General features: G+C 37.1%; 7 protein-coding genes and 3 non-coding genes across 12 annotated transcripts; 8 read left to right on the top strand and 2 right to left on the bottom strand.

The window, feature by feature from the left end:
- The first annotated feature begins 5,733 nt into the window (after positions 1-5,733).
- On the top strand, positions 5,734-7,610 carry LOC111518545. Its single transcript, XM_023175661.2, has 2 exons — positions 5,734-5,833; positions 5,900-7,610. The coding sequence occupies exons 1-2, from the start codon at positions 5,809-5,811 to the stop codon at positions 7,510-7,512; spliced, it is 1,638 nt and encodes a 545-aa protein (XP_023031429.1). The 5' UTR covers positions 5,734-5,808; the 3' UTR covers positions 7,513-7,610.
- A 240-nt stretch (positions 7,611-7,850) lies between these two features.
- LOC6642568 lies at positions 7,851-8,810 on the top strand. Its single transcript, XM_002064701.4, has one exon. The coding sequence runs from the start codon at positions 7,975-7,977 to the stop codon at positions 8,629-8,631; it is 657 nt and encodes a 218-aa protein (XP_002064737.1). The 5' UTR covers positions 7,851-7,974; the 3' UTR covers positions 8,632-8,810.
- An 85-nt stretch (positions 8,811-8,895) lies between these two features.
- On the bottom strand, positions 8,896-11,138 carry LOC6642567 (cryptochrome-2). The gene is made up of 2 exons (XM_002064700.4): positions 10,289-11,138; positions 8,896-10,224 (listed from the first exon to the last, which is right to left on the bottom strand). The coding sequence occupies exons 1-2, from the start codon at positions 10,956-10,958 to the stop codon at positions 9,254-9,256; spliced, it is 1,641 nt and encodes a 546-aa protein (XP_002064736.1). The 5' UTR covers positions 10,959-11,138; the 3' UTR covers positions 8,896-9,253.
- Positions 11,139-11,412: 274 nt separating this feature from the next.
- LOC111518618 (sperm-associated antigen 7) lies at positions 11,413-14,166 on the top strand. 3 transcript variants are annotated; one of them, XM_047010864.1, is made up of 6 exons: positions 11,413-11,720; positions 11,789-13,151; positions 13,238-13,296; positions 13,516-13,622; positions 13,808-13,872; positions 14,066-14,166. In XM_047010864.1, the coding sequence occupies exon 2, from the start codon at positions 11,845-11,847 to the stop codon at positions 12,619-12,621; it is 777 nt and encodes a 258-aa protein (XP_046866820.1). In that variant the 5' UTR covers positions 11,413-11,720; positions 11,789-11,844; the 3' UTR covers positions 12,622-13,151; positions 13,238-13,296; positions 13,516-13,622; positions 13,808-13,872; positions 14,066-14,166. The 3 variants fall into 3 exon arrangements, with proteins under 3 accessions (XP_046866820.1, XP_046866819.1, XP_046866818.1); XM_047010863.1 differs by having other exon boundaries at positions 13,238-13,315; positions 13,812-13,872; XM_047010862.1 differs by having other exon boundaries at positions 13,238-13,315.
- LOC6642565 lies at positions 13,370-13,447 on the top strand. The gene has a single exon (XR_049712.2). It is a non-coding gene; the product is annotated as a small nucleolar RNA Me28S-Cm2645 (small nucleolar RNA).
- On the top strand, positions 13,661-13,740 carry LOC6642564. Its single transcript, XR_049711.2, has one exon. It is a non-coding gene; the product is annotated as a small nucleolar RNA Me28S-Cm2645 (small nucleolar RNA).
- LOC6642420 lies at positions 13,908-13,989 on the top strand. The gene has a single exon (XR_049710.3). It is a non-coding gene; the product is annotated as a small nucleolar RNA Me28S-Cm2645 (small nucleolar RNA).
- Positions 14,167-14,260: 94 nt separating the features above from the next.
- LOC6642419 (transmembrane protein 230) lies at positions 14,261-15,042 on the top strand. The gene is made up of 2 exons (XM_002064698.4): positions 14,261-14,594; positions 14,668-15,042. The coding sequence occupies exons 1-2, from the start codon at positions 14,385-14,387 to the stop codon at positions 14,854-14,856; spliced, it is 399 nt and encodes a 132-aa protein (XP_002064734.1). The 5' UTR covers positions 14,261-14,384; the 3' UTR covers positions 14,857-15,042.
- A 409-nt stretch (positions 15,043-15,451) lies between these two features.
- On the bottom strand, positions 15,452-20,628 carry LOC6642418 (protein brunelleschi). Its single transcript, XM_002064697.4, has 8 exons — positions 20,015-20,628; positions 18,390-19,954; positions 18,086-18,329; positions 16,951-18,019; positions 16,696-16,889; positions 16,445-16,636; positions 16,173-16,380; positions 15,452-15,869 (listed from the first exon to the last, which is right to left on the bottom strand). The coding sequence occupies exons 1-8, from the start codon at positions 20,208-20,210 to the stop codon at positions 15,632-15,634; spliced, it is 3,906 nt and encodes a 1,301-aa protein (XP_002064733.1). The 5' UTR covers positions 20,211-20,628; the 3' UTR covers positions 15,452-15,631.
- Positions 20,629-20,720: 92 nt separating this feature from the next.
- Positions 20,721-23,396, top strand: LOC6642417 (eEF1A lysine and N-terminal methyltransferase homolog). Its single transcript, XM_002064696.3, has 7 exons — positions 20,721-20,889; positions 20,969-21,091; positions 21,159-21,395; positions 21,451-22,277; positions 22,338-22,530; positions 22,589-22,728; positions 22,793-23,396. The coding sequence occupies exons 1-7, from the start codon at positions 20,798-20,800 to the stop codon at positions 23,200-23,202; spliced, it is 2,022 nt and encodes a 673-aa protein (XP_002064732.1). The 5' UTR covers positions 20,721-20,797; the 3' UTR covers positions 23,203-23,396.
- Positions 23,397-23,812: the final 416 nt, after the last annotated feature.

Genomic DNA, 23,812 nt, shown 5'->3' with positions numbered 1-23,812 from the left:
AGTCCTGGTGGGAAGTTCCAGTTAAATTAAGTAACTTCGAGTTACTTTTAACTTTTCATGCTTACTTGAAGTTTATGGCTTTGTCTTTCAGTTATCTCAAAATGTCATTGGTTTCCAGCTCTAAGGATACATACTTTACCTTCTTTAAGATTTCAATTAAATTTAAGAACATTCAACAATATTCTTAAGACTCAAAAACTCTTTATTAAAGGTTTATAGAAGTTTCAATAAACGTCAAAATATTTGTTTACGAAAAATTGAGTGAAGCAAACATTTTATAATAAAATATCAGCTAAATCTATTATAATACAAGAGTCAAAAGCCTATAAAGGAATATAAGTTGAAAGAAATGCCTCCCTAATGTGTGCAACAGTCTATCAACAAATTTGTATTTCCTTAGATATAGTACTTTTAATGATTTATAAACAAGGACAACCATTTTTATTTCCAAAGTTCCTTGTTGATCTCAAAAAGCGATTTTTTCGACTTTTGATATCCATTTGACATCCTTAGATCTATAAATGCCACCGCTCTTAAAAAGATGAGAGAATGAAAACAATCTCCAATATTTCATAAAAAAGACAATTTGGATTATATGAAATAATTTTTAATATTTTTGTTCGTGTAATTATTAGAAAAATTCAACAAAGGGGTAATAAAATTTATTTTATTTTGGATAAAATTGAAAAATTACTAATCGAAATTCACTCGGTTAGGCTAAAGAGTTTACCTTTTAGAAAGTAAAGTCTTAAAAAAGCGATTTATAAGGTTTCGAAAGTTTACTAGAATATCCATTCTATCCGAAAATATTAAAAAAATTTTCAGAGAATACATTTTATGCGTTGTTTTGTTCAAAATTCTTATGAGGCTTAATTTCTTTGTATTGTACGGAGTCTGGATTTATTGAGCCATGTAAAGTCGACCACTCTCTCTTACATTTTTTAAAACAGCTTGGTATTAGTACAACAGAGGACTTAGGTCCTCTGTGTGTGAGTCAATAGTAAAAGAAACCATTGGGTTCCTGCCCCCTTACGTATGCAACAGCACAGATGCATTCCACAGGGCAAGCATTGTTTTGTTGGACCGTCAGCAAAGGTCACTCTAAACAGCCAAAAATTGAACTTTGACTTGGTTTTACATTGGGATGCAAGGGTATTAGAAAAGGACATGGTGCACCCCGGGTGGTATTGGGGAGAGAGAAGAGTACTTGAATTAAAGTGAAAGTACACACAAACACACACTCGTTTGTTTGGAAAGGGAAGCAGTTCAATAGTTTGGCCTTACCATACAATGAAGAGTGAAAAGGAATATGAACCATAAATAGCAAACAAATGGTCACATGGGAACGCTTTTCTATAAAGAGGACAGCTGAAGAGAAAGCGAGGGAGAGAAAGTTGGAAGTGTATAAACAAAACCACAAAAGCAATAGCAAACAAAATCGAGCTAATTACGTTTTGAATGTGTGTGTGTGTGTGTTTATTTTCGTATTTGTTTATGTGTGTGAGTGACCAAAAACAATTTGTTGCCAAAAATTATCTGCTAAATTAAGCAATTTCAATTCAACAAACGAAACGTAAAAGCAAGACAGCAAATCTAACGATTTTCTTTCATCCAAACTGAAACCTGAATCCCAAGCTCAATTACGTGTGTGTCAGTGTATGCGTGTCTGAGGAAGTGGACTGCGTGTGTATGTGTGTGTTAGGTGAAAAGGAACTTTCACAAATCGCTTGCTAAGTATCTCATAATGGCCGCTTGGTTCGGCATATTCCCACAAGCGTGGAGTGGTTTTTTTTTTTTTTTGGGATGAGAACTCTATCTTGTCTTGACCATAAAATAATGCAAAATGCAACCACTGTAACAGAATTTCATTCTGCTTACTTGTATAAAAATTACCCTCAATAGCTAGTACTTTAGCAAATATGGAGAAACTGGGATATTAATTTTATCTTTAGTATTAGAGAACTTTTAATTTAAATTCAAACAATGCTCTTTGTTTAAGATTTAAGATCTAGAGATACCAATCGCCTTTTTGTTGCTTTACTAAAATCGATATAATGATCAAGTCAGATCAGATTAATTTAATATATGTGCATTCATTTAACCATTGATTTTTATTTACATAATTTATATGGAGTACTTTTATATTAATTCAGTCGCAGAAAAAAACAGAATTTATTTCATTTTAGTTGACTTCAGGTACTCGTTGAGTGCATGTAAATTATACAAAATATTTCTGGCTACTTCATTTCCAAAGAGTTTTTGAGACTTTAATCGGTGTAGAATATATGTAAGTAGGCTTTAATATGTATGTATCCTGATCGAAAAAGAGAGAAAATTAAATTTCGAAGTTGATTACCTACCATCAAATTTCACGATAAGCTTTTGTAGAACTAAGAAGCATTTGTTTGCGGGACGTACATTCATATTTACTTATAAAATTTCAAGTATGAAATACGTAGAAATTTTGCTCTCGACTTACTGGGTTTTTCGATTTTCCGTAATGGCTCTGATCCCGACCCACCCGGATTATCGGGGTCTAACTGTATTTAATATGGTTTAGGAGTAATTTTAAAATTACTTAGGCTTATTACGATAATCTTCTTTTATAGACTCTAATAGAGAACAATTAACCGCCAATTTTTTGGGAAAATTTTCAGAGTACATGTAATGCATTTCACTTCAACGCTTTATTAAGTTTTTTATTAAATTTTTAAATTTTATTCTTTAAAAAATATTAAAGAAAATTATTTGTTGAATTCCTTATAGTAAATGTTTTAGATGTATGTTTTGCCGGCTCGAGGTCAAATTTTCTTTTGTGAATAAAACAAAATAATAATATTTTGTGTTGTTCTTTTCCGATATATTTCGACCACTCATCGGTGGTCGTCTTCAGGGCAATTATTTTTACACGTCCGCACACTGTGTGTGTAGCTCCACGTCACAGTGTGCGGACGTGTAAAAATAATTGCCCTGAAGACGACCACCGATGAGTGGTCGAAATATATCGGAAAAGAACAACACAAAATATTATTATTTTGTTTTATTCACAAAAGAAAATTTGACCTCGAGCCGGCAAAACATACATTTAACAATAAAAGGTCGCAAAAAATCAACAAGTAAATGTTTTAGTTTATTGGAAAATCTCATTCACTCAGCTAAATTTCAACTTAAAGCCTTAAGATTGTATATTGTATAAATAAATGAATTTGCTTGATACATTACTAAAAATGATGGCCATTTGCTTCGCAAATGAGACATCATTATGGCAAACTTTAATCACACAGAGAGCCTAAAACTATGCAACGAAAAAAACAAACACACAAACACTATAGAAAAACTAAGCTAGAGCAAGGGACAAAAACGTATAATTATTGAGAGCGAGCTACTCGGTTTTCGAACAGGTGAGCCGTATATATCTTTGTGTGTGTGTGTGTGTGTGTCATACTGTTAATGATGTTTTGCAACTTCACACACAAACACACACACACACGCATATGTATGTATGGAGACCAGGCCACACACTTTTAGCATCCAATTAGCGGCAAAACGGGTTCCAAGCGGGCATTTTTTCTGTTTTTTCTTTCTGTTTTTTTTTTTTTTTAGCCATCTGACTGCTGCTACTGTCTAACAAGCACTCGAATCGCTCTTTTTTTTTGTTTTGCACGGCAAAACTCACATATGTTTCACTGTGTGTGTTTGTGTTTGTTAGTTTGCACACAGATACACCCACAGAAACACCCTCGAGCTTTTGTGTGTGCAGAGGAGCAAACAACAACAACAAACATAGAGTTGGGGCCAAATGAAAAATGGCAACACTTTAACTTTTGAACGGTGTGGCGCCTCTTCTTTATCTTTTTATCAAATGCGTTTTCTTTTTTTTTTACATAATAGAACTACTAGTATTAGTAGTAGTAGTAGTAGTACGACTGCAACAAAAACAACAACAAAAACTAATCCAATGTGCTAAAGTGAACCAAACTCCGACTGAGTTTGGCTTATGAAAATAAAGTCAACAACCGTAAACTTTTCCGGGCAAATGTTAAGCACTGTCGAATTCCAATTAAGTTTTAAAATTTGATCAAATGAATGATGGAATTTTATACATCTTTGAATTAAATATGGGTTATTCAACAAAAGAAAGGAACAACAGAAAACATATTCAGGACAAAGAAGCAGAGAAAGAGAGAGAGAGACAAAGAGAGAAAGGGAAACCTTCTTCTCTTGACCCCTGCAAGAAACAAATTATCAAGGATTTTACGTTTTTCTTTCATACTTTCTTTTTTTGGCAACTATGTACATAGAGAATGAAAAGTACATGCTAGTGCCATTATGGAAAGTAATAAACCAGACTGAAGCAATTAAAACATTTTCTTGTTCCACACAAAAAACATAAAAAAAATATGGAAAGAAACAAGTTCCAAAAAAGAAAACAAACTTTAAAACTATTTAATGCAGGTAAAGTGTAAAGAATGTTGTTGATGATAAGGTATACTTTGACTATACATAGATGTAGAAATATACCTAAAGATCATTCGGATACATAATATTAACGGATAAAGAATTCAATATTATCAGGTATCAACTATAGAAATATATTTCAAAAACTAAAATCAAATATGTAATAGGTTGATTCCTTTAAATTGTATTTATTTTTATTTATTCTATGTATGTAAGTATCTCTGTCTCTCTCTCTCTCTCTATCTATCTCTCTCCTTATCTCTCCTTATCTCTCTCTATCTCTCTCTATCTCTCTCTAATTCTCTCTCTCTATCTCTCTGAGAGAATGAGTACTACCGTCTTAAGTGAACAAGCCTGCCAGAAATACCAATTATAGGAATAAATTATAAATCTTACAATTCTTTATCTATTACCAATGTGGCTAATGTACCAGCATCAAAACGATGTAAACTAAATTTTAAGAAAATTTTAGTTGATTTCCGAGTTTATAGTCTCGAGGTGTCTATCTATAGCAGGTATATTCGAATTGATCTGAGCAAACTCAGTGTCCTTCGAGATGTATATAAATAAATGCTTTTAAACTTACCGTTGTTTCCCGAAATTTTCCGATCGACAGCTATGACGTGTCCGTTTCAGAGTATCTTTACAAAAGTCTTCATAAAACAAAACTAGTAGGCGGAAAAGGTCGATATAGCATTAGTTACCATCAGCTGATGAGTCTTTTGGGATACCACATAGTTAAAAGTTCCTTTAGGGAACTTTTTGCGATGTGTTTCGTCTCTGCTCCTAGAAATTAATCACAATCGTTAGTGTGCTAAAAGTTCAATCGGTTCATCAAATTATGGGGATAGCAGGGGGCATGGCGAAAGAAAAATTTGGTCGCTTACACAGCGTAAGCATTTTTGCTTTTCTGCGATTTTAATATATACATATACATATGTGTACTTATTCATACCATTTCATACATTTCACCATATAGGCGCAAAATTAAAAGAAGTTTAAATTTTGGGGAATTCCCGTTTTATTATAAGCGAATCTTAAAAATTATGTAAAATGAACTTTTTAAAGAAACTGGAAGGGATTCCCCGTTTTATGTTCTTTTTAAGGGTTATCCCCCAATCTATAAAAGCTATCGATTTTTAATCGATTATTCTCATTATGCCATTATTTGAGGCGAATTGAATTCTTTATATATATGTATATATATGTAGTTTAATCGAATTGATTTATTGAAATCGAAATAAGTAAAAAAAAAGAATAAGTGTTTGTCGTATTGCACGTGCTGCTGCAGAAAACTTTAAGCTTTATTTAAAAAACCTTGTGCTAAAATTATTCAAAGAAAATTACATAATGTTAAAGTTTGACACCTATAATCGTAAGTTGATTAATAAATATATACATACAGCAAACCACAATGATTTCATGGGGATTCCCATTACAGGGAGACGCCATTATGTCAAGAATGGGTTGTGGTTCACCGAAGACCATATTCCAGTACGAAAGCTATTTCTCACCAAGATATCAGAAAATCTGAAGGAGGACACGTTAGTTGAACATTTTAAAAGATTCGGGAGTGTCATAAGTGTTCAGCTCTTCAACAATGCTACACGAAATTGCGTGCCTAATCGGACATTGTCCAGGGTCTATGGCAGACAAAGGTATAAAGAGCAGCGAAAATGCGGATTTGTTCTCTTTGCCAATGCAAGCGATGCGACCAAAGCTTTGGAAATGAAGATTCATCATGTGAATGGCCATAAGATCTATGTCATTGTGGCCGATAGTTGGCACCAACCGGATTTGTATGGGGTTTCAGAGCCCCCAACTGCCGGCGATCAGTCAGGGGAGGCGTACATTTTAAAGATTCCTGATGATTGCCTATCAATGATTCTGAAATATCTTCCATTGGCGGATCAAGTCCACTTCCAAAGTGTTTGCGAGCGCTTTCAGTCTGTATATCAGTTAACTGCACGATCCATACATAAATCTATTGCTTCGCAAGAATTGGATAATTTGACACTTTGGGAGTGTCGCCAATTTTTTCGCAGTTCCGGGCCATATGTGACGGACTTGAATATAGGTTTGCACGCAAACTTCAGAAATCGCTTTTTGAAATATTTTGGAAGAAATTGCATCAACTTGAAGTCTTTGGACCTTTCGGATATCCCATTAAGTGGAGACATGTTTTCCATTACCCATAAGACAAAGAATCTGATGAAATTTGACCTGACTGATGAAGAGCTGTTAGCTTTGAAGAACTTGAAGAATCTAAAAACACTTAACCTAGCCCGGAATGGTTCTCTCACTGATCTTCATCTAGATAAGCTTCCTGTCTCGATTGAAAACCTAAACTTGGATTATTGTATTGGTATTCAGTCAGGCCATTTAATTCAGATGTCCAAGTCTTTAACAAATCTAAGGGAACTCAACATTTCCTTTGTCAATTACACTATTGGAGAGGTTTTTAGTTATATGGTAAAAAATGGCTGCTGCCCTTTACTAGAAACATTGGGAGTTTCCATTGATGGCCAATATGAAGAAGCCCAATTACCTAAACTAAAGAGTATTTACATTCACTCCATATCATGGGAACTTACCGCTACCAAACTCTTTGATCAACTGGTACTTTTTAAATCCGAGCAATTGGAAGAATTAAAAATTAGTGAAAACTTAACTAAGCAAAGACTCATGAAAATCGCAAAGTTAAGTGGATTGAAGACTCTATTGGTTCGGAAAGTGCCCAACATTGATGATGAAGTCTTGGACGCGTTTACCAACTTAAGAAAACTGGAGCACATCGAACTTACAAACTGCAATCAAGTTAACGATTCTAACGTTTTGCGTCTGGTACTTGGATGCCCGAAGTTGCATGAGGTCAAACTTGACTTCTATTATTATTCACAAATAACTCAAAAGTTATTAGACAATATTATTATCAAGATTCCAATTTACTACAAAAAAAATGAGCGCAAGTTGCCCATAACAATTTATTTTGACTCGTGTAGTAACCTACAGACTCCTGCAGCTCAGGATATAGTTAAGATAATACTAGACTAAATGATAAAATAAGTTAAATCCCAAACTGATTGAAAATGAATTTAATTATGTACATTTTGAAATTACTTTTAATAAAGTCTATTCAAATTCCTAACTAATCGCTAAATCTATAACTAACTAACAATTGTATTATTGAAATTTACAGGGTGGAATGGTCCAAAATATACTTACGTATCTAACATACAGAGGAAAGCTTGCAAGACCCCATAAAGTGTATATGTATATGGATTCTGGATTAGTAAAGCCCAGGCCCTTTAGTTTTTTGAAAACTTTCCTAATCAACTTAGCCTTGACTTTAACTTTCCATTCGATTGCCAATGTCTACGATTTCTCTATAGAAGGATTTCAGTCATACAGTTCCGGGCAAATCAACGGCATCTCCTCATTTTTCAAAAAAAAAAAAATAAATAAAAATTAAATTTTCTTTTAACAATTCAAAAAAAAACAACAGAAAGAGTAAAAATGTTTCGATTCATGCGTGTAGTATCCAAAAAGATTGTTTCAGCCCCCAGGAACATAGCCGTTCGCTTGGCCCAGCATGCCAATATGTCCACCAGTCTGCTGTGCCGTTCATCAAGCCGGAAGCAACGATCCGATGGCATCAAGGTGACCGACATCGACATTTACGATCTGGCCAAGGGGGATAAGGAATTTACACGCAACTTTCTAACTTCCATGAGTGTGCTGACCAAGGGAAATGTCGAGAGTCCAGCTAGTTCCACAAAACCAGAAGATACAGCCGAAACCAACTCTATTGGGGACGAAGCTCCTGGCAGCAGTGGACCGGCTACCTCATGTGGTTCAAGTTCAGTTCTGGACAGAGATGGCAATCCAATTGTGCCAATTGAGATCGATGGCTGGAATCAAGACTACGAGGATGGCGATCTGACAGTCCAAAAGAACAATTCCGTGGACATTGGTAATGATGAGGAATACAAGCAGGAAATGTGCTTGAAAGTGCCAGAAAAGCGTGAAGGTCACTTTGAATACAAAGGAATCAAGATCACATTGCCGAAATCGGCTTCCAAGGATATTGGCACATATCGCTTTCGACGAGATGCCGAAGATTTTGAAACCGTGGCCGATGACATTCGTGTCGTCAAATATGACAAAAAATAGAAAAAAAATTTTTTGACAAAATTTGTTTTGGCATATTCAATAGTTTCAATTTCCTTTCGATTGTAATATGCCAATTTAACCAAATTTGATTTTTTTTTTTCAAACAATTACAAGAATCATTTAGAGGACAATATTTTAAATTTTTGGATTTCATATAAAAATAAAAGGGATTGCAGTAAGTTTCTCGATGGTCTTTAAATTTTCTTATCTAGTTAACAATTCATTCGTTTAATATACTTTTTAAAATATATTTCAATATATTGAATTTCAAACATTGTTGATACTATAAACCCTTTAACACATTTTTGGTTTTTGTGTTGAATTTACAGCCAAAAAAAAAAAACAATTCAAGTTAATGTTCTCATTCATGCTAATAATCTATGGTTTTTTTTTTTTGTTTTTGCAATGCTTTTTGGTCAAATGATATCCGTGATTATGCCAAGTAAGGTTGTTTGTTGGTGATTTATGCGATGGCAGGGCAAAAGAAATGGCTGCGCCTTGGTCTCACGACTTGGTTTCCAGTCGTTTATAATGGGCCACATTATTGACGATGAAGTTGAGCCAAGGCCAAGGAGGAAAGAAAAACTCAAGAAAATTTATGTCAAAAAATTTCTTTAAGAGTTCATTTGCGTCTGCGTTTGGCGGCTCCAGCCGCTTTGTTGCCCTTTCGTTTTCCTGTGGCTGAGCGATCATCCTCCAGTTCGTCGTTGTCGTCATTTAGCATGGAATCCTCTTGTTTGCCCGTCCTCACTTCACGATTGATTTTGTAGGCCTCACTCATCTTTTTGATATTCTCCTTGTGGACCAATTCATGCTTAACTATGCGATGGGGATAATCCTCACCGAGAACACAACCGTATTCCCGTTGAGCCTGTAATGTGGCCAACCAGGGCTCATAGATTTGTTTGTTAGGATAATTGGCCAGTTCGGGACAATATTTTCTTATATAATTCCCTTGAGGATCAGTTTTTTTGCCAAATGCCACCGGGCTATAGACACGAAAGTATTGATGGAAAAATGCCGAAGCCGATAGCCACATCCAATTTCCGGCATTCAAGGCCCAATCCTGATCCAAAAGCAATTGCTCAAACACACGTTGACCCTCCTCCCATGATATCCAGAGATCTCCACGTGTAAGAAAACACGCAACCGCATGTCGCGCCAAATGATGGATCCAACCCTCTTGCCGCAATTGACGCATTATGGCATCAATAAATGGATAACCAGTGCGTCCATATGTCCAGGCCTCCAAGTGTTCAGGGTGCTCCTGCCATGGGATTTGCAGGCAATATACGTTACCCAACATGCGATCAAAGTTTGGCTCGGCAGCTGCTACAGTATAATAGAATTCCCGCCAAAGTACTTGGCCAACTAGGGAAACCGGGGGCTGAGAGTGTTTCGGATGCTTGGCCAGAATTTCTTTGAGACGTTGATAAAAGAGTCGTGAGCTAAGGCATCCAAATTTAAGATACGGACTCAATACTGTTGTACTGGGCTCCAGGGAATTGGGCGCAGTGTTGGGCTTCTCGAAACGAGCCACCCAAAGTTCATCATTAAGGGAATCCTCCATGCGACGCAATCCCTCAGTTTCTCCTGAAAAGAGTTGATAAAATTAAGTACTTTGCATATAAAGAAGTTAAATTAATTTCTTAATTACCACCCGGAAATATATTTGGACCCAATTCGTTGGGCTTCTTGACCAACTGCTCCTGGCTAGGACAATCGTAGACTTTATCATTTTCTTGCTCCAATTCATCTCGAGACGGTTGAGTCAGAGCATCCAGCTTCTCTGGCTTGTCCAACACTTTGGCCAGCTTCAATTTCTCGACCAATGCCAAAAACTTTTGATACGTAATGGGAGCTTTGCCCAGATTCTTGGCAATCACCAGCTCAGGATTGTATATAGTATGCGAGCAATGTGTCTCCACCTTAATGCCCGCCGCCTTGGCTATTTTCTGTACAGCAGCATCTCTTGTCTGGGCATATGGCTCGATGTCCGACTCAAAGGTCAACAGTTCTACGTTCCAACTCTTGAATAATCGAGGAAAGACCTCAATGGGTTTGCCCCTAACAACGTATAGGCGAGAATTCAATTGCCTTAGCTGCTTATCCAAATCGTCAAGCGTTTGCTGGAGGAAACGCCAACGATTCGCTCCTACTTGCATCCAGTCTAAAATCCCTGGATCTAGGATGAAAATTGGACGCACATAGAACTTTTTAGGGGCAGCTTGAGCTGTGGTGAATATTTGCATCAAGGCGGGATTATCATGAACCCGCAGACCCTTACGAAACCAATGGATAAGGGTGGCTTTTGTTTTGGCTTCCATATTCGCTTCCGGCACGTGTTGAGCAAAGCAATAACGGTTCTTTATTCCAATTTAAAGACAAAAATTCTTATTCAAATGCAGAAAACACGCGCGACTTTGCGTTGAAGTGCTGCCAACTTAATACAAACTCGCACTGTGAAACAAAGTCTATTCTTTGAAAGTCATATTAGTGTCATATTATATTCAGTGTCTAAAATATTAAAAAAAAATTAAAATTAAAATTATGCACAATAAAAAATATAAATACATAAAGAAATTTTTTTAGATGAATAAAAATATTATATTATTATAATACATATTTAGAAAAAAATATTTACTTCATGAGAATTATAAAAATTTGGTATAAAAATCTGCTAATATATATATTTTTGTTGCTTTAGAGTACATCGCAGTAGGTCGAGTCTATCAAATAGCAAAAATAAAATTAATACCTAGGCTATTCGAATATTAAAAAGAAGTGAATACAACTGCTATTAAATTAAAAACTATAAATAAGAAAAGCAAATTATACAACTAATATTGCACTTCTTGAAATTTGCCGGAAACTACTCAAGACTATAATTTTTCTCAGTGTAAACAGCTGATGAGGAAATCAAAGATACCAAAATTTGTATAGTTTCTTTTCAATAAGTTGGTAGTTCCCTTCGAGCTGCACCGGCCAATAAATAAAAGAAAAATAAAGGTTTATTTTTACAAGAATAAAACAAATAGTTGGGACTTAATTGCTAAACAATTAAATCTAATAATAGACTAAACAAAGTAGTGAGTATACACTGGCTTCGTTCGAGGCAGAATCAATAAAATAACACGCCCTCTTCTTCAATTTATAGCGTCAAATAGAAAGTGATTAGTTTGGGGGCAGGGGCAAGGACAGACGGTCATCAAAATGGACCTCCTCGACTCCATTCTATCCTCCATGGACGCTCCGCCAGCCACAAATGAGCAACAGAAGACGCTGATTAAGAAACAAAGGGAAATGATGGAACGCATGCAAAACAAACAGAAAGAGGAATTATTAAGATTTCGGAAATATGTAGAGGAGCGCATGGGCCGCTTTGCCAAGGATGATCGACTATGCATTGAGTTTCAGCCGCTGGATAAAGTGCATCGTTCTGTTATTCATGAAATAGCCGAAAATGGAGGCTTTATAGCCATGAGTTTTGGACGCGAGGATGTTGACCGACATTCGGTTGTGTACAAAAAGGAGCATGCCCCCGGTGAAGATGAGGTGACGGCCCGTCGCAATGGCGATGGATGGAATGAGGAGATAGCCAAAGAATATGCCGAAAGGCGACAAGAACGTCTAGAGCAAGAGCAAAGTGAACAGGCCGAATTGGCAAGCAGCAGTTCAGGAACCCAATCCTTGGACAACACAGATCAAACGGGTTCAACCAGCGCCGGTGGCGATATCAAACCAACATCGAACTACAAGGCTAAATATGCTCATCTTATAGGTGAGTCCGCTGCTTTACAAGCGGCTCGCAAAACAGAGACAAATCAAAGCTATGGATTTGTGCCTAGTAAAAATAAAAAGGACATGCGTTCCATAGAGCAAACGCTGGCCGATATTCAGGCCAAAAAACGGCTCAAGCTCCAGCAGCAACAGGAACAGCAAGAACAACAGCAGCAGGAGGACGAGCCGCAGCAGGGCCCTGTTGATTAGATTAGAAAACGTTTCCTTAACATATTTTTTTTGTTAACAAATCCAGTTTTAGTCACTTGCGAAGAAAGGAAGTCGTCATCGGACTGCCATGTTAACTTGTAAGCAATTCAATATTATTGTTGGCCAATAGGACGCATAGAAGTAACAATAACCTATAAATTTTTAGAACAAGTTATATATATATATACTACGTATTAAACTGCAGTGTCCAATTCGCAATATCTATTTATATAATAAAAAAAATACAAAAAAAAAGTAAATTACTGGTAGATTCAAAACATTGCCCCAGTGTTGGAAAATAGTGGAAATTATTTTTAAGCAAACACTGCTCAGATACTGGGAGCCTGCGGTCTAAACTCGAGAAGTCTCTTTTAGACCTCTGGAGAGCTGGTAACACTGATCAATTGCACCACGTGTTGAACGGGACTAGCGGAAAAAGATTGGAAGAACATTACAACATGCTAGAAAAAATTTGTTTAAAAATGGATTTACAACCTTAAAAAATTGGCTGTTGCCTACGAGTAGGAACAGTAAGTTGAATTCGTTTAATTTAACTGAGTTTTATGATGGTTACGTATATTTTTATCTAATCCGTTATTTTCCATGTTGTTTTCAGATGGAGCACCCCCTTTGGATGTTTGAGACTTTTTGGACATTGAATGTACCTTAATAAAGGTAAACTAATGCCTGATCTGTAAGTATGCAATCTTTATATACATGTGCATATGTGTATCATTACACACATTTAATGTGTATGATGAATAACTTAGATAGGGACAACTGATGTCTATGACTGATTTATCTAACTTGATAGTAGAGCTGACTTCAAATTGATATACACTTAAGAATTTAGTTCTTTGACTTTGCACTAATTTATGAAATTGAATTTTTCAGATGGAGCACCCTTTAAGAACAAGGAACCTCTTAAACAGAGATGACCACGTGCTTATCTAAGTTTCAATCGAATGATGCACCACCATTCTGAGTGCTTCGAATTTGATGTAAGTCTTTTATGAATGATAAACAATTTTTCTGTATTTTATGTATGATGAATAATTTAGATAGGGACAACTGATGTCTATGACTGATTTATCTAATTTGATAGTAGATCTGACGCTAAAATAATATTATATAGAAATGGAATTCCATGATTTTGCACTAAAGTATGAAATTACACATTTTTTAGATAGAACACTGTGGAAACCAAATTTAAAAGTGGAAAGGAAGTGCGCTGGACCTTTTTAAATGATTGTGAGTATATTATCAAAAAGAATAACAATGAATACTATGATATGATGAATACTATAGATAGGGACAACTGATGTCTATGACTGATTTTTATCTAATTTGATAGTAGATCTGAACATATCTAACTTAAACAAAATTTTTAAATGCTGCGTTAAACACAAAACTAATTCTATATTATGTGTGTTTGTTTTTACAGATGCCGATGAATAATTGTTGTCGCCTATAACAGTGACTAAAAATTAAATTTAGCATTTATATAATCAATAAAAGCGAAATAAACTAATTTTTGTATTTTAATTATTATCGTAACATTTCAAACAATTTAAATTTTAATTTTAAATTTGGTTTATTTGTCATTTGGTCACATTGATAGCTGCTTGGCATTTCTAAGTTTGTGAAATCTGGTCACACTGGATGGATGAAGCAGCTGTTTTTGGGGCTAGCCGGTTTTGTTTTTATTTTTTATTGCAAATCCATAGCGTTACTACCAAGATCATCAAGTTGCCAAATTAAAGATGATGCCCACCAAGTCTGATTCACGTCGACGACTCAATGCCGGATTACACGTGAATGATGATTGCAAGGATTATGTCAAGGTCTCGAGTGGAGCTAGCGAGGTTGATGGCTTTATAAATGAACAATGGGTACCACCCAGTTCCGCCGCGGAGGAGCAGATACCGTGGAAAACCATATTCATAATATTCACATTATTTGTAGGCGGATCCGTGAGTGCCAGTTCAATGGTCTTTCCTGTGTATACATATAGCACATAATATATTGTTCATTGTTCTCTGACAGATTTGCATCGGTTGCGCCACTTACGATTGGCTAATGGATGTGAATCAGGAGCGCTCTGATCGCATCTGGGCTTTGCTTATCATTGGGGCCCTAACCATTATTCCTGGTGGTTATTATCTGATGGTGTTATCCTGCATTTTATTACATCGTCGTGGCTATTCCATGGATGATATAAGACGCTTGGGTTAAGGATCACAAATTAGTTTAGTTTTAGATTTTTGTTTATTGCGATTTCATTTACTACATTTTCATTGGCATAATTTGTCTCAACTCTTGTCCAAAGTTAAAGCAACAATCTTTATATTTAATGTAATTAATATAAGTTATAACTCCAATAACTGTTTTTTTTTTTGTTTTTGCTGTGTTGTATAAAAATATTTTGTATATATGAATTGTTATCAAAATTTTTTATATGTGTAACTTTCATACCATCATTCTAACTACATATTTCTATATATATATATATGTTGATAACTGAAACGGAATATAAAGCAATGTGAAATAAACACGTTTTCATATCACATCACTCTTAATTCTCGCCTAAAGCTTTACTCGCATATATTAATGTATATAGATTTATATTATGGCCATTCTTTGTCTATCAAGCAATATATATATGTATATACATACGGGATTATATCGCTTATCAGAAGTTATTCTTAAGCGCGTCTAAATTGTAAATTAATTTAAAGCCAATAATTTTGGAAAATTTGAGCTTAAATTTATACACTGTTATATGATTTTTATTTTAGAAACAATTGCTTTTGATTTCATTGTTTTGGTTTTTCTTTCTTTTTTTTTGATGGGGCTAATAAAATTGTATATAAAGAAGAATGTAGGAAAGGGCGCAATGCGTACACATATATATATAAATATAACAAAATTAAACTACAATTAACAAAAATTACATTATTTTCTTGTGTGTTATTTTAACAGTTCTTATTATTTGTTGGTTTTTTTGTGTTCACTGCTCAACAACGGTTACCTCAATGGGTGGTATAAACTTCCAGACATGGGCCTGTTGCTCATCATAGCTGGCGGAGAATGTTTCTAATTGACCTATTTGATTTGTGGTTGCTCCGAGCTGGGTCTGCGGTTTTGTCGAGCACTCAATACTGGCCTTAAATCGTCCAGGTGTAAAGAATATCACAGAGCAAGTGTGCTGCATATGCTCTTCTCTCTCCAGAATAGGAATGACAATTCTACAAATTGAAAATTGAAATTATTTAGGTTACTATGATGACAAATATATTTGATATTTGTTATAGTAAGTAAATCTATTTTAGTGGAAGCGACTAGATTAAGGACTACAAAAAATGTTTTAATCACTCAAACGACCTTATGTTAGCTTGATTAGCCAAGATTAGACAAAAGAGGCTTCGCCTAATCTATTTAGAACTAAACAATTAATGTTCTATATGCTCTGATTACATTCTGATCACATTTTTTACGAGACATATAATTACAATTCCATTTACCACAGCAAAGACTAACGATTGCCTTACCTATTTGGTCCAGAAATGGCCACGCGTGTCTCTAAATTATAATTCTCCATTCCATTCAAATAGTCCTGATAGAATTTAATGCTCAGCACTAAATTCTTAAGCGGTTGCAACGATTTATTTGTCAATTGAATGCTAAGCAATGCACATTGGCCCACAGTGCACATCATTTCGCTGTGCGGCTGCACGGGAGTCTCACGGAAGGTAATGTCTACACGAAAAACAAATAAAATTATTTCAAAACTTTCTTTTCAATCAAAGTTTTTGTCATTTACCCCACTGCAAGGGAGATACTGTGGTCAGATCTACCATGGATTGTGCCAGCACAATGCCACGCAGGCAGGCAATGCCTTCAATATCGGTTCCCGTCAATAGCCAACTAATTTTTACCCGCTCGGCAATATGGGTTGAGCAAAGTTTGCTTAGAGCATCGTTAAACGAAAGCAATTGTGTGCGAAAACAAAGTTCTGAAGGGAAAGGAATCAGGTTATAATTTTGCAAAGCAGAAGAAAGTGACAAGTCTCACCTCTTTCTAGATTCTCCGCAGCTTCCTGTGCTCGTGCCGCGCATACTTGCTCCAATGAACAACGATCCACTGGTATGGGCACACGGCAACTTTCTTTGGCCTCGATGAGTATATTCTTGTTATCCGTATAATTGAGCGACATCTCTTGAGCGGTTAAATTGGATATATCCAACACTAGATAGAACTGGGAAGCTCTGTAAACAGAAAACCACATTAATCTGATGATCCTTAGAGTTTAGATAAATTGTTACTTACACCTCAGCAGGTAAAACATCCCATCCAGTGACCTGAACACTTGGCATCAATTCCAGATTGACAGAAACCGCACATTGGCGACAATAGCCGCCGGTTAGACCTTCACCGCCTGAATATTTCAATCGTACCTGAGCTTCTATGTGTTGGGAATATTGTGACCCCAGGCTAGATGGTCCTCCTGCTCCTGCAGCACCGCCACCACTCGGCTGCAGACTGAGATGGGCCAGCGAATGTTGCGCCCCCGAGATGGTAGAACGAAAACTCGAATTTTGCGGATCTTGTCGATGACTCCGATGTTGCGGAGAACCTACCCTTGAGGGTAGACTTGCATGACCAGAAGCTGACATCGTTGAATAATGCGTTAACGAGGAGGATGCTGGTCCATAATCTCCAGCCGGACAGCTGGAATGTAATGAGGCACTCGGTCCGGTCACAGGACAAACAAAATCGGCCTCCGCATAAATGTGCAAAACAAAATCAATGGAAGCCTGCGGTGGCACCGGCAATTTAGCTTGCAATGCCTCATTATCAAAACTAAAGATTTTCTTTTGCACATCTTGCTCCACATTGGAATTGATGTTGATTTCCAAATACTCCAGAGGCAGTGTGGAGCTCTCGTTTGTTATGGTAATGGTACAACTAGACGATTCACCATTGTAGAGCGTAAGACTGGCCGATGTGACCACAATGTCCGAGCTATTTAGATTGCTAAATGTCGCCGTTTGGGGCAGAGATGTCTTTACCCCAATACGTGGCAGGGCGGGAATCACTTCAATTAAATAATTTGGCGGAAAATTGCGTCCACGCATATGTTTCAGTCGGCAATTGGATTTAACGCCCAGGGTGTGCGTGCTAAAACCCTGTAAATCCAATTGCCCCGTCTCAATGGGCGTGCCATGCAGCGACACATAGGTGGGCACATGCGGTTGCAATACAATGGTTTGGGGTATCGATTCAAAGACCACGCCATTGGTCAATAGACGCATATCCGTAATGGTCAGTTCAAAGGGCAGAGGATTACGCAAACGAACGCACACCTCGCTCAGATCGTTTTGAACCCAAAGAAAAGCTAAAAACAAAAAACAACTCATATTACACAATGGTTAACCGATATTTCATTGCTCATTTCCTTTACCGATTTTATTTTTATCCTTCTTTTTATCCCTTCGATCCATGGAATTGAAATGAATTGGTGTAAACAGAAATGGACCACTGTCCGCTTTGGCTACTTTGATCCTTTGTGGCCTTAGATGAGCTGCCAAGTCCTTAACATTTAGATCCATACAATAGGGAAGATCGGTGAGATTGGCGGGAGGTATCACAGTGCCATTCTCAAGCACCAGAGGTACGGGTGATCCCTCGCATTGGGCACTTAAATTCTACAGAAGATATAAGAGCACATTAAGGAATAGAACAAATAAATCAATCGAATTATTCACCTGCAATTGGACAGCCATTTCACTTTGCTCCGTCGTGGACATATTATTCCATTGCGTTTGTAATAAAAATGTCATATGCCTTGTGGCTAGAGCCGAATGTCCTAATCTTCTGGCAGCTGATATTAAACTTTGCACCAAATCAATTTGCAGTGCTGGCCAACCAGATGAATTTTCCAATACCTCGAGAGGATCCAATGAAAGTAAATAACCGGAAAAGCTGCCCAACATTAGGCGATAACTTTGATTCCAATCAGGAGCCTGACTACCCTGCTGGACATGTTTGAGGGCGGCCAAACGTTGAAAGAATGCTGCTTTACGTTGATAGCCAATTTGCTGATAAAGATCCGTAATGACCTCAAAACGCTTGACCCGTTCCGGTTCACTCATGCTCAGATTTATGTAGAGTATGTTCTGCAAGAACACGGCCACATCCAAGGGCCGATTTTGTTCAATGCAAATCCTTGAGGCTTTCAAAGCAGCCTCCGTCTCAATGGTGGCCGCATGTCGATATTTACTATAGTTAATGATTGCCTTGCGATAGAAATTGGTTATCTCCTCCGGCTTGAGTATATTCAAAGGCAGTTCACCATTCCGGGTGGCATGCAGAGCGGCCGGGGCAGATATTGTGGATGTGGAAGAGGATGATGAATTTGTAGTGGGTGTCCCAGAATTGGAGGAATTTGTTGTGTTTGTCACCAGGGAAGATACCGATGAGCAGGAAGAGGAAGTCGAAGTCAGCCGTACATCGTTCATATCGGGAGGATTGATTTTCTTTGTTGCATCACTTGCACGCCATTTCTCTGGCGTATTCCTTAACGGAGATGAGGTGCCCGCTTCCTGGAGTGAGGCATTTCTATGAAGCGTTTCAATCTCCCGCATTTGAGGATACAGTAAAACCGACGATGCTGCACATAGCCCCTCCTCAGTGCCACCGACCCATAGGGAATCGCCGACAGAACGCAGTGTTTCATTGGCATTGTGATACAAAGTTAAGGCATCCTCGACTAAGCCCGCTTGCAGGGACAAATCAGCCAAATTCTTCATAACTCTGCCCACGCAACGTTTGCGATTGTTCCTTGATTCCATATCCAAACCAACAAAGTCCCGCTTCTCGAATGGAGCCAGCAACAGTTGAACCTTATCTGCCTTTTCACGTGACCTTTCCAGGCGACGCGATTCAAGCACCCAAAACAATGCCTGAACAAAGTCTGAGATGCGGCCATCCAAATCGGAGCAAGGATCATGTTCGCGATAGAAGAATGCTTGCGATTTGAAATTCGATGGCGTCGTGTAGTCATCCTGTAAGCGATGACCCTCCTCCTCGCCTTCTTTCTCTTCGGGACCAAAGAATATGGCACGAAATTCGTATAGGGTGCTACCATAGCGCACCTTTAAAGATTCATGCTGACGACAGAGCTCATTCAGTTCGGTCTGTGTCTCAAATTTGCCAATTGTGATGAGTCCCAGTAAACGGCGATGGGTTTGAAAGTCACCCCAATCGTTATGCTCGACTGGATGATCATGGATAAAGCGTACCCAGATTGTACGTTGATGACCACTTGAATCTAGAGAGATAAAAGTTGAGATTAGTCAGCGATAGGTGAGGTAGATGTCCAAGCACTCACCAGTCACTTTGATTTGATTGACACGACGCACTTTCTCAAATGCCCTTTGCAGGACTCGGGCCCGGGATGGCCCTACACCTCGGAGGAGTACCAATAGGCAACTATGATGCAAGGCATTCTGTTCATAGTCGGGTCGTGACATAACTGACTCCACGTTGCTACCATGAGACAGCATAAGACCAACTGCAGAACGCATTTACTTTGCTATTGGAATTGATACACTGAAGGGAATTTGGATCCTGTCAATTTGAGGGTTTGATCCGTCTGATCCCAGCCCGAGGCCGGCTTAGTAACTGCCCATTGTCTTTAAAAATAGTCGGATAACTCCTACTATTTAGTTCAGCCCTCCCCCTTTTCCGCCTGCTCCAGTGCTGCTGGCCTGCTTCTTTGATGATGATGTTGCTTTTGCTTTCACTTCGCACTCAGTTACCGCCTCTTCAGTTCTTACTCTTGGACAGTTTGCCTGTGCCACATGGACTAGAGTAAAGGTCAAGTGGTGGTCGTTTATAATTTTGATTGATTATTATGCAAATTATGTAAATTCAAAACGATATTAAACGAAAACAATTTAAGATAAACTTTTTAATGAAGAAATTGTCCAAGAGAATAAGTGGAAATGCTGGTCACACTATTCAACTCTTGCCATTATTTTTTTACCACTATTTTTTTTAGCCACTATTGAATGAATTAGCGGTGCGCAACTAAAAATCACTGTATTCCTGAACTTAACATGTGTAGGAATCATTTTTGAAAATTTATTTTATTTAATTTAAACTTAAAACAATGAATTTACTACCCAAAACGCGAGAGGAATTCGCCCAGACCGACTACTGGAATGAGTTCTTCAAGAAGCGCGGTGAAAAAGCTTTTGAATGGTAAATGCAACAATTGTTTGAAACGTTTAAGAACACGTTTTGTTGTTATTTTGTTTTAATACATTTATTTTGCTTATAGGTATGGAGAATATTTGGAGCTATGCGATCAGATACACAAATACATTAAACCGGTGGACAAAATTCTAATGCTCGGCTGTGGTAATTCAAAATTGAGCATGGATATGTATGACACCGGTTTCCGGTATGAATATGGAATTCCATAATTTATATTTCATGTTTATTAACAATTACAAAATGTATATATTTAGGGATATTACCAACATTGATATCTCACCGGTGGCTGTAAAAAAGATGTTGGAACTTAATGCCAGGACAAGGCCAGACATGAAATTCATACAAATGGATGCAACAGCTATGAGCTTTCCGGATGAACATTTTTCAGTGGCCCTAGATAAGGGTACATTGGATGCTTTATTTGTCGATGATACGGAGGAGACCAAAGAATTGGTCAACAAGTACTTTAACGAGATTCTAAGGACTATGCGGTAAGCTTGTGAGGCTATGTTGATTGTCAAAGCTCTAATCTTTTGACTCTTTCAGGAATGGCGGTCGTTATGTGTGCATATCTCTGCTTCAGGAACATATTCTCAATTATCTGCTCCAGTATCTGCCTAGTCATAATTGTATGCTTCGCATTGTCCATTGCCTGGGTGTGGAACAGTCCAATAAGGAAAAGAATGCCGATGATGCCTTAAGTTTACCCGTTTTCGTGGTTGTTGCAACTAAGTTTAAGAGTCTACCCATGCCAATATTGGAATTTGGTTTGGCCAATGATAAAATGCAAAGATTTTCCATTGCCAAAGATTTGGCCAATGCTGTGGCATCGGTGCAAAAGGCTGCCTTGGTATGCAATGGGCTGGCACGCTCCAATCTTGCCGGGCACAATGAGGTGACCATGGATTTGCATCGTCCTGGAGATGAAACACCACGTTATACCGTTTATATCTTGGATCAGCCACCATCACGTGGTCTGGGCAAATATGCAGCATTCATTGTGCCTCAGGGCAGGGAAATTGAATGGCTTTTTGCTACTCCAGCGGGTCGAAAAAAACTCCAAGCATCGGCCAAATATCAACGACTTGCAGTGGTTACTTTACATCGTGATCAGGTCTATAGCACACTGGATGAAGTGAAATCGGAGCTGGGTGTTAGTATTAAGAATTTAGCCCCAGCGGGTCTCACTGACCAAATTCCCTATCTCTCCCTCGGTTCGGATGTGGGCAAGAGAGAAACTCTGATAAGTGGTTTTTCCAAGATATCCGGAGATTTTCGTATAGAAGAAGTAGAGGCCAATGGCAAAACATTGCGTCGCCTTATATTTTTAAACAATCAATTTGTCGTCCAATCGGAAGCTTCAGTCAAGACAAGTAAGTAATGGACTTATATCTTCCTGTAGAATAAAAAATTGATCTTAAGTGCTTTTTCAGTAAAAATCAAAGGTAACAAGGAGCGTAAGAAGATTGATTTCGGTTATTTGGCCTGTCAACATCATTTGTATATGTCTGTGGGTGTCCAACTGGCTACAACTCTGCAGCATCCGCAAAAGAATGTGGAGAAAGATGTTCTAGTCATAGGCCTGGGTGGCGGTGGCCTTTGTAGCTTCCTTCATGCAGCTTTGCCGTAAGTCTGAATAGATTTTTAAATAATTTCGCTTATTAAGTTTATTTCTTCATTGTAGTCAAGCAAGGATTACAGCTGTTGAGATTGATCCTATTATGCTGGAAGTTGCTGAACAATATTTTGATCTTAAACAGGACAAACGTCTGCATGTGGTAATCGATGATGGTCTGTCGTTTGTGGAAAGATGTCGTAATGAAGGTATGACTATATATTTCATATTACTACTATGTTTTTCTATTAAATTTAACCATCTAAACTTTAGATATACACTTTGATGCCGTACTCTTTGATGTGGACAGCAAAGATCTTTCGCTGGGCATGAGTTGTCCCCCAAAAAGTTTTATAGCTCCTGTTATCCTGGAGCATATCAAAGAAATCATTGGTCCAAAGGGTCTCTTTATGTTGAATCTTGTTTGCCGCGATGAAAGTTTGCGAAGCGAAGCCTTGGAAAATTTACAAAAAACTTTTTCGGCTGTCTGTAGTTATAAACTGGATGAGGATATTAATGAAATTGTCTATTGTGCCAACGATGCAAAGTACAAAACTATTGAGCAGTGGAAAAAACAAATGGGAACAGCTGCACGTGGTCTAAATGGGGCAGTCCGTGAACATAAATTGGCCACTGATGATGCTCTTGAAGTGGCCGAGTTCTTGAATGAATTGAAACTTTAACGTTAATCGATGTGATGTTACTAATATTGTTAAGAGATGAACATTTTTAAACTTTACATTTTGTAGATATTTTTTATAGAAAACGCAAATGTTGAATCTAAAATAAACCCAAAATTAAATTGTAATACAGAATTGTTGGTTTAAATGAATGTAAATAGCATTTATATAAATAAAAAAATATCTAAACTATTTAACTAAATTGTATATAAATTGCTAATTATAATAGATAATAACAAGGATAACTTATTCATTGATTGGCAAAGAATTTGCAAATTGTTTTTCGTTTCGTTTTCACTTAAATATTAAACTAAAAACTACTTCTTTTTTTTTTAGCAAGAATAATAACGAGGCTTGGAATTATCATAAATGAAATAATTTAAATTACACTAATATCTAGGTTCTGTTGATTTTCCTTTAGAGATATTTTTCTAGTTGTTGGGCAAAAAGTATTAAAAAAAGGAAAGCTATAAAACTATATAAGTACTACATGTTAAACTTCGTGTTTCATTTATAAATCATTTTTTGTTTTGTTTTCATTTTTTTTACAGTCATTTTGCATTTGATTGCAACTCATACATACATATATAGGAAAAGAAGGAACTTTTTGAAA

This window comes from Drosophila willistoni (genome assembly GCF_018902025.1).
Source record: "Drosophila willistoni isolate 14030-0811.24 chromosome 2R unlocalized genomic scaffold, UCI_dwil_1.1 Seg167, whole genome shotgun sequence".
NCBI lineage: Eukaryota > Metazoa > Arthropoda > Insecta > Diptera > Drosophilidae > Drosophila > Drosophila willistoni.
This window is presented reverse-complemented; position numbering and strand designations above follow the sequence as displayed.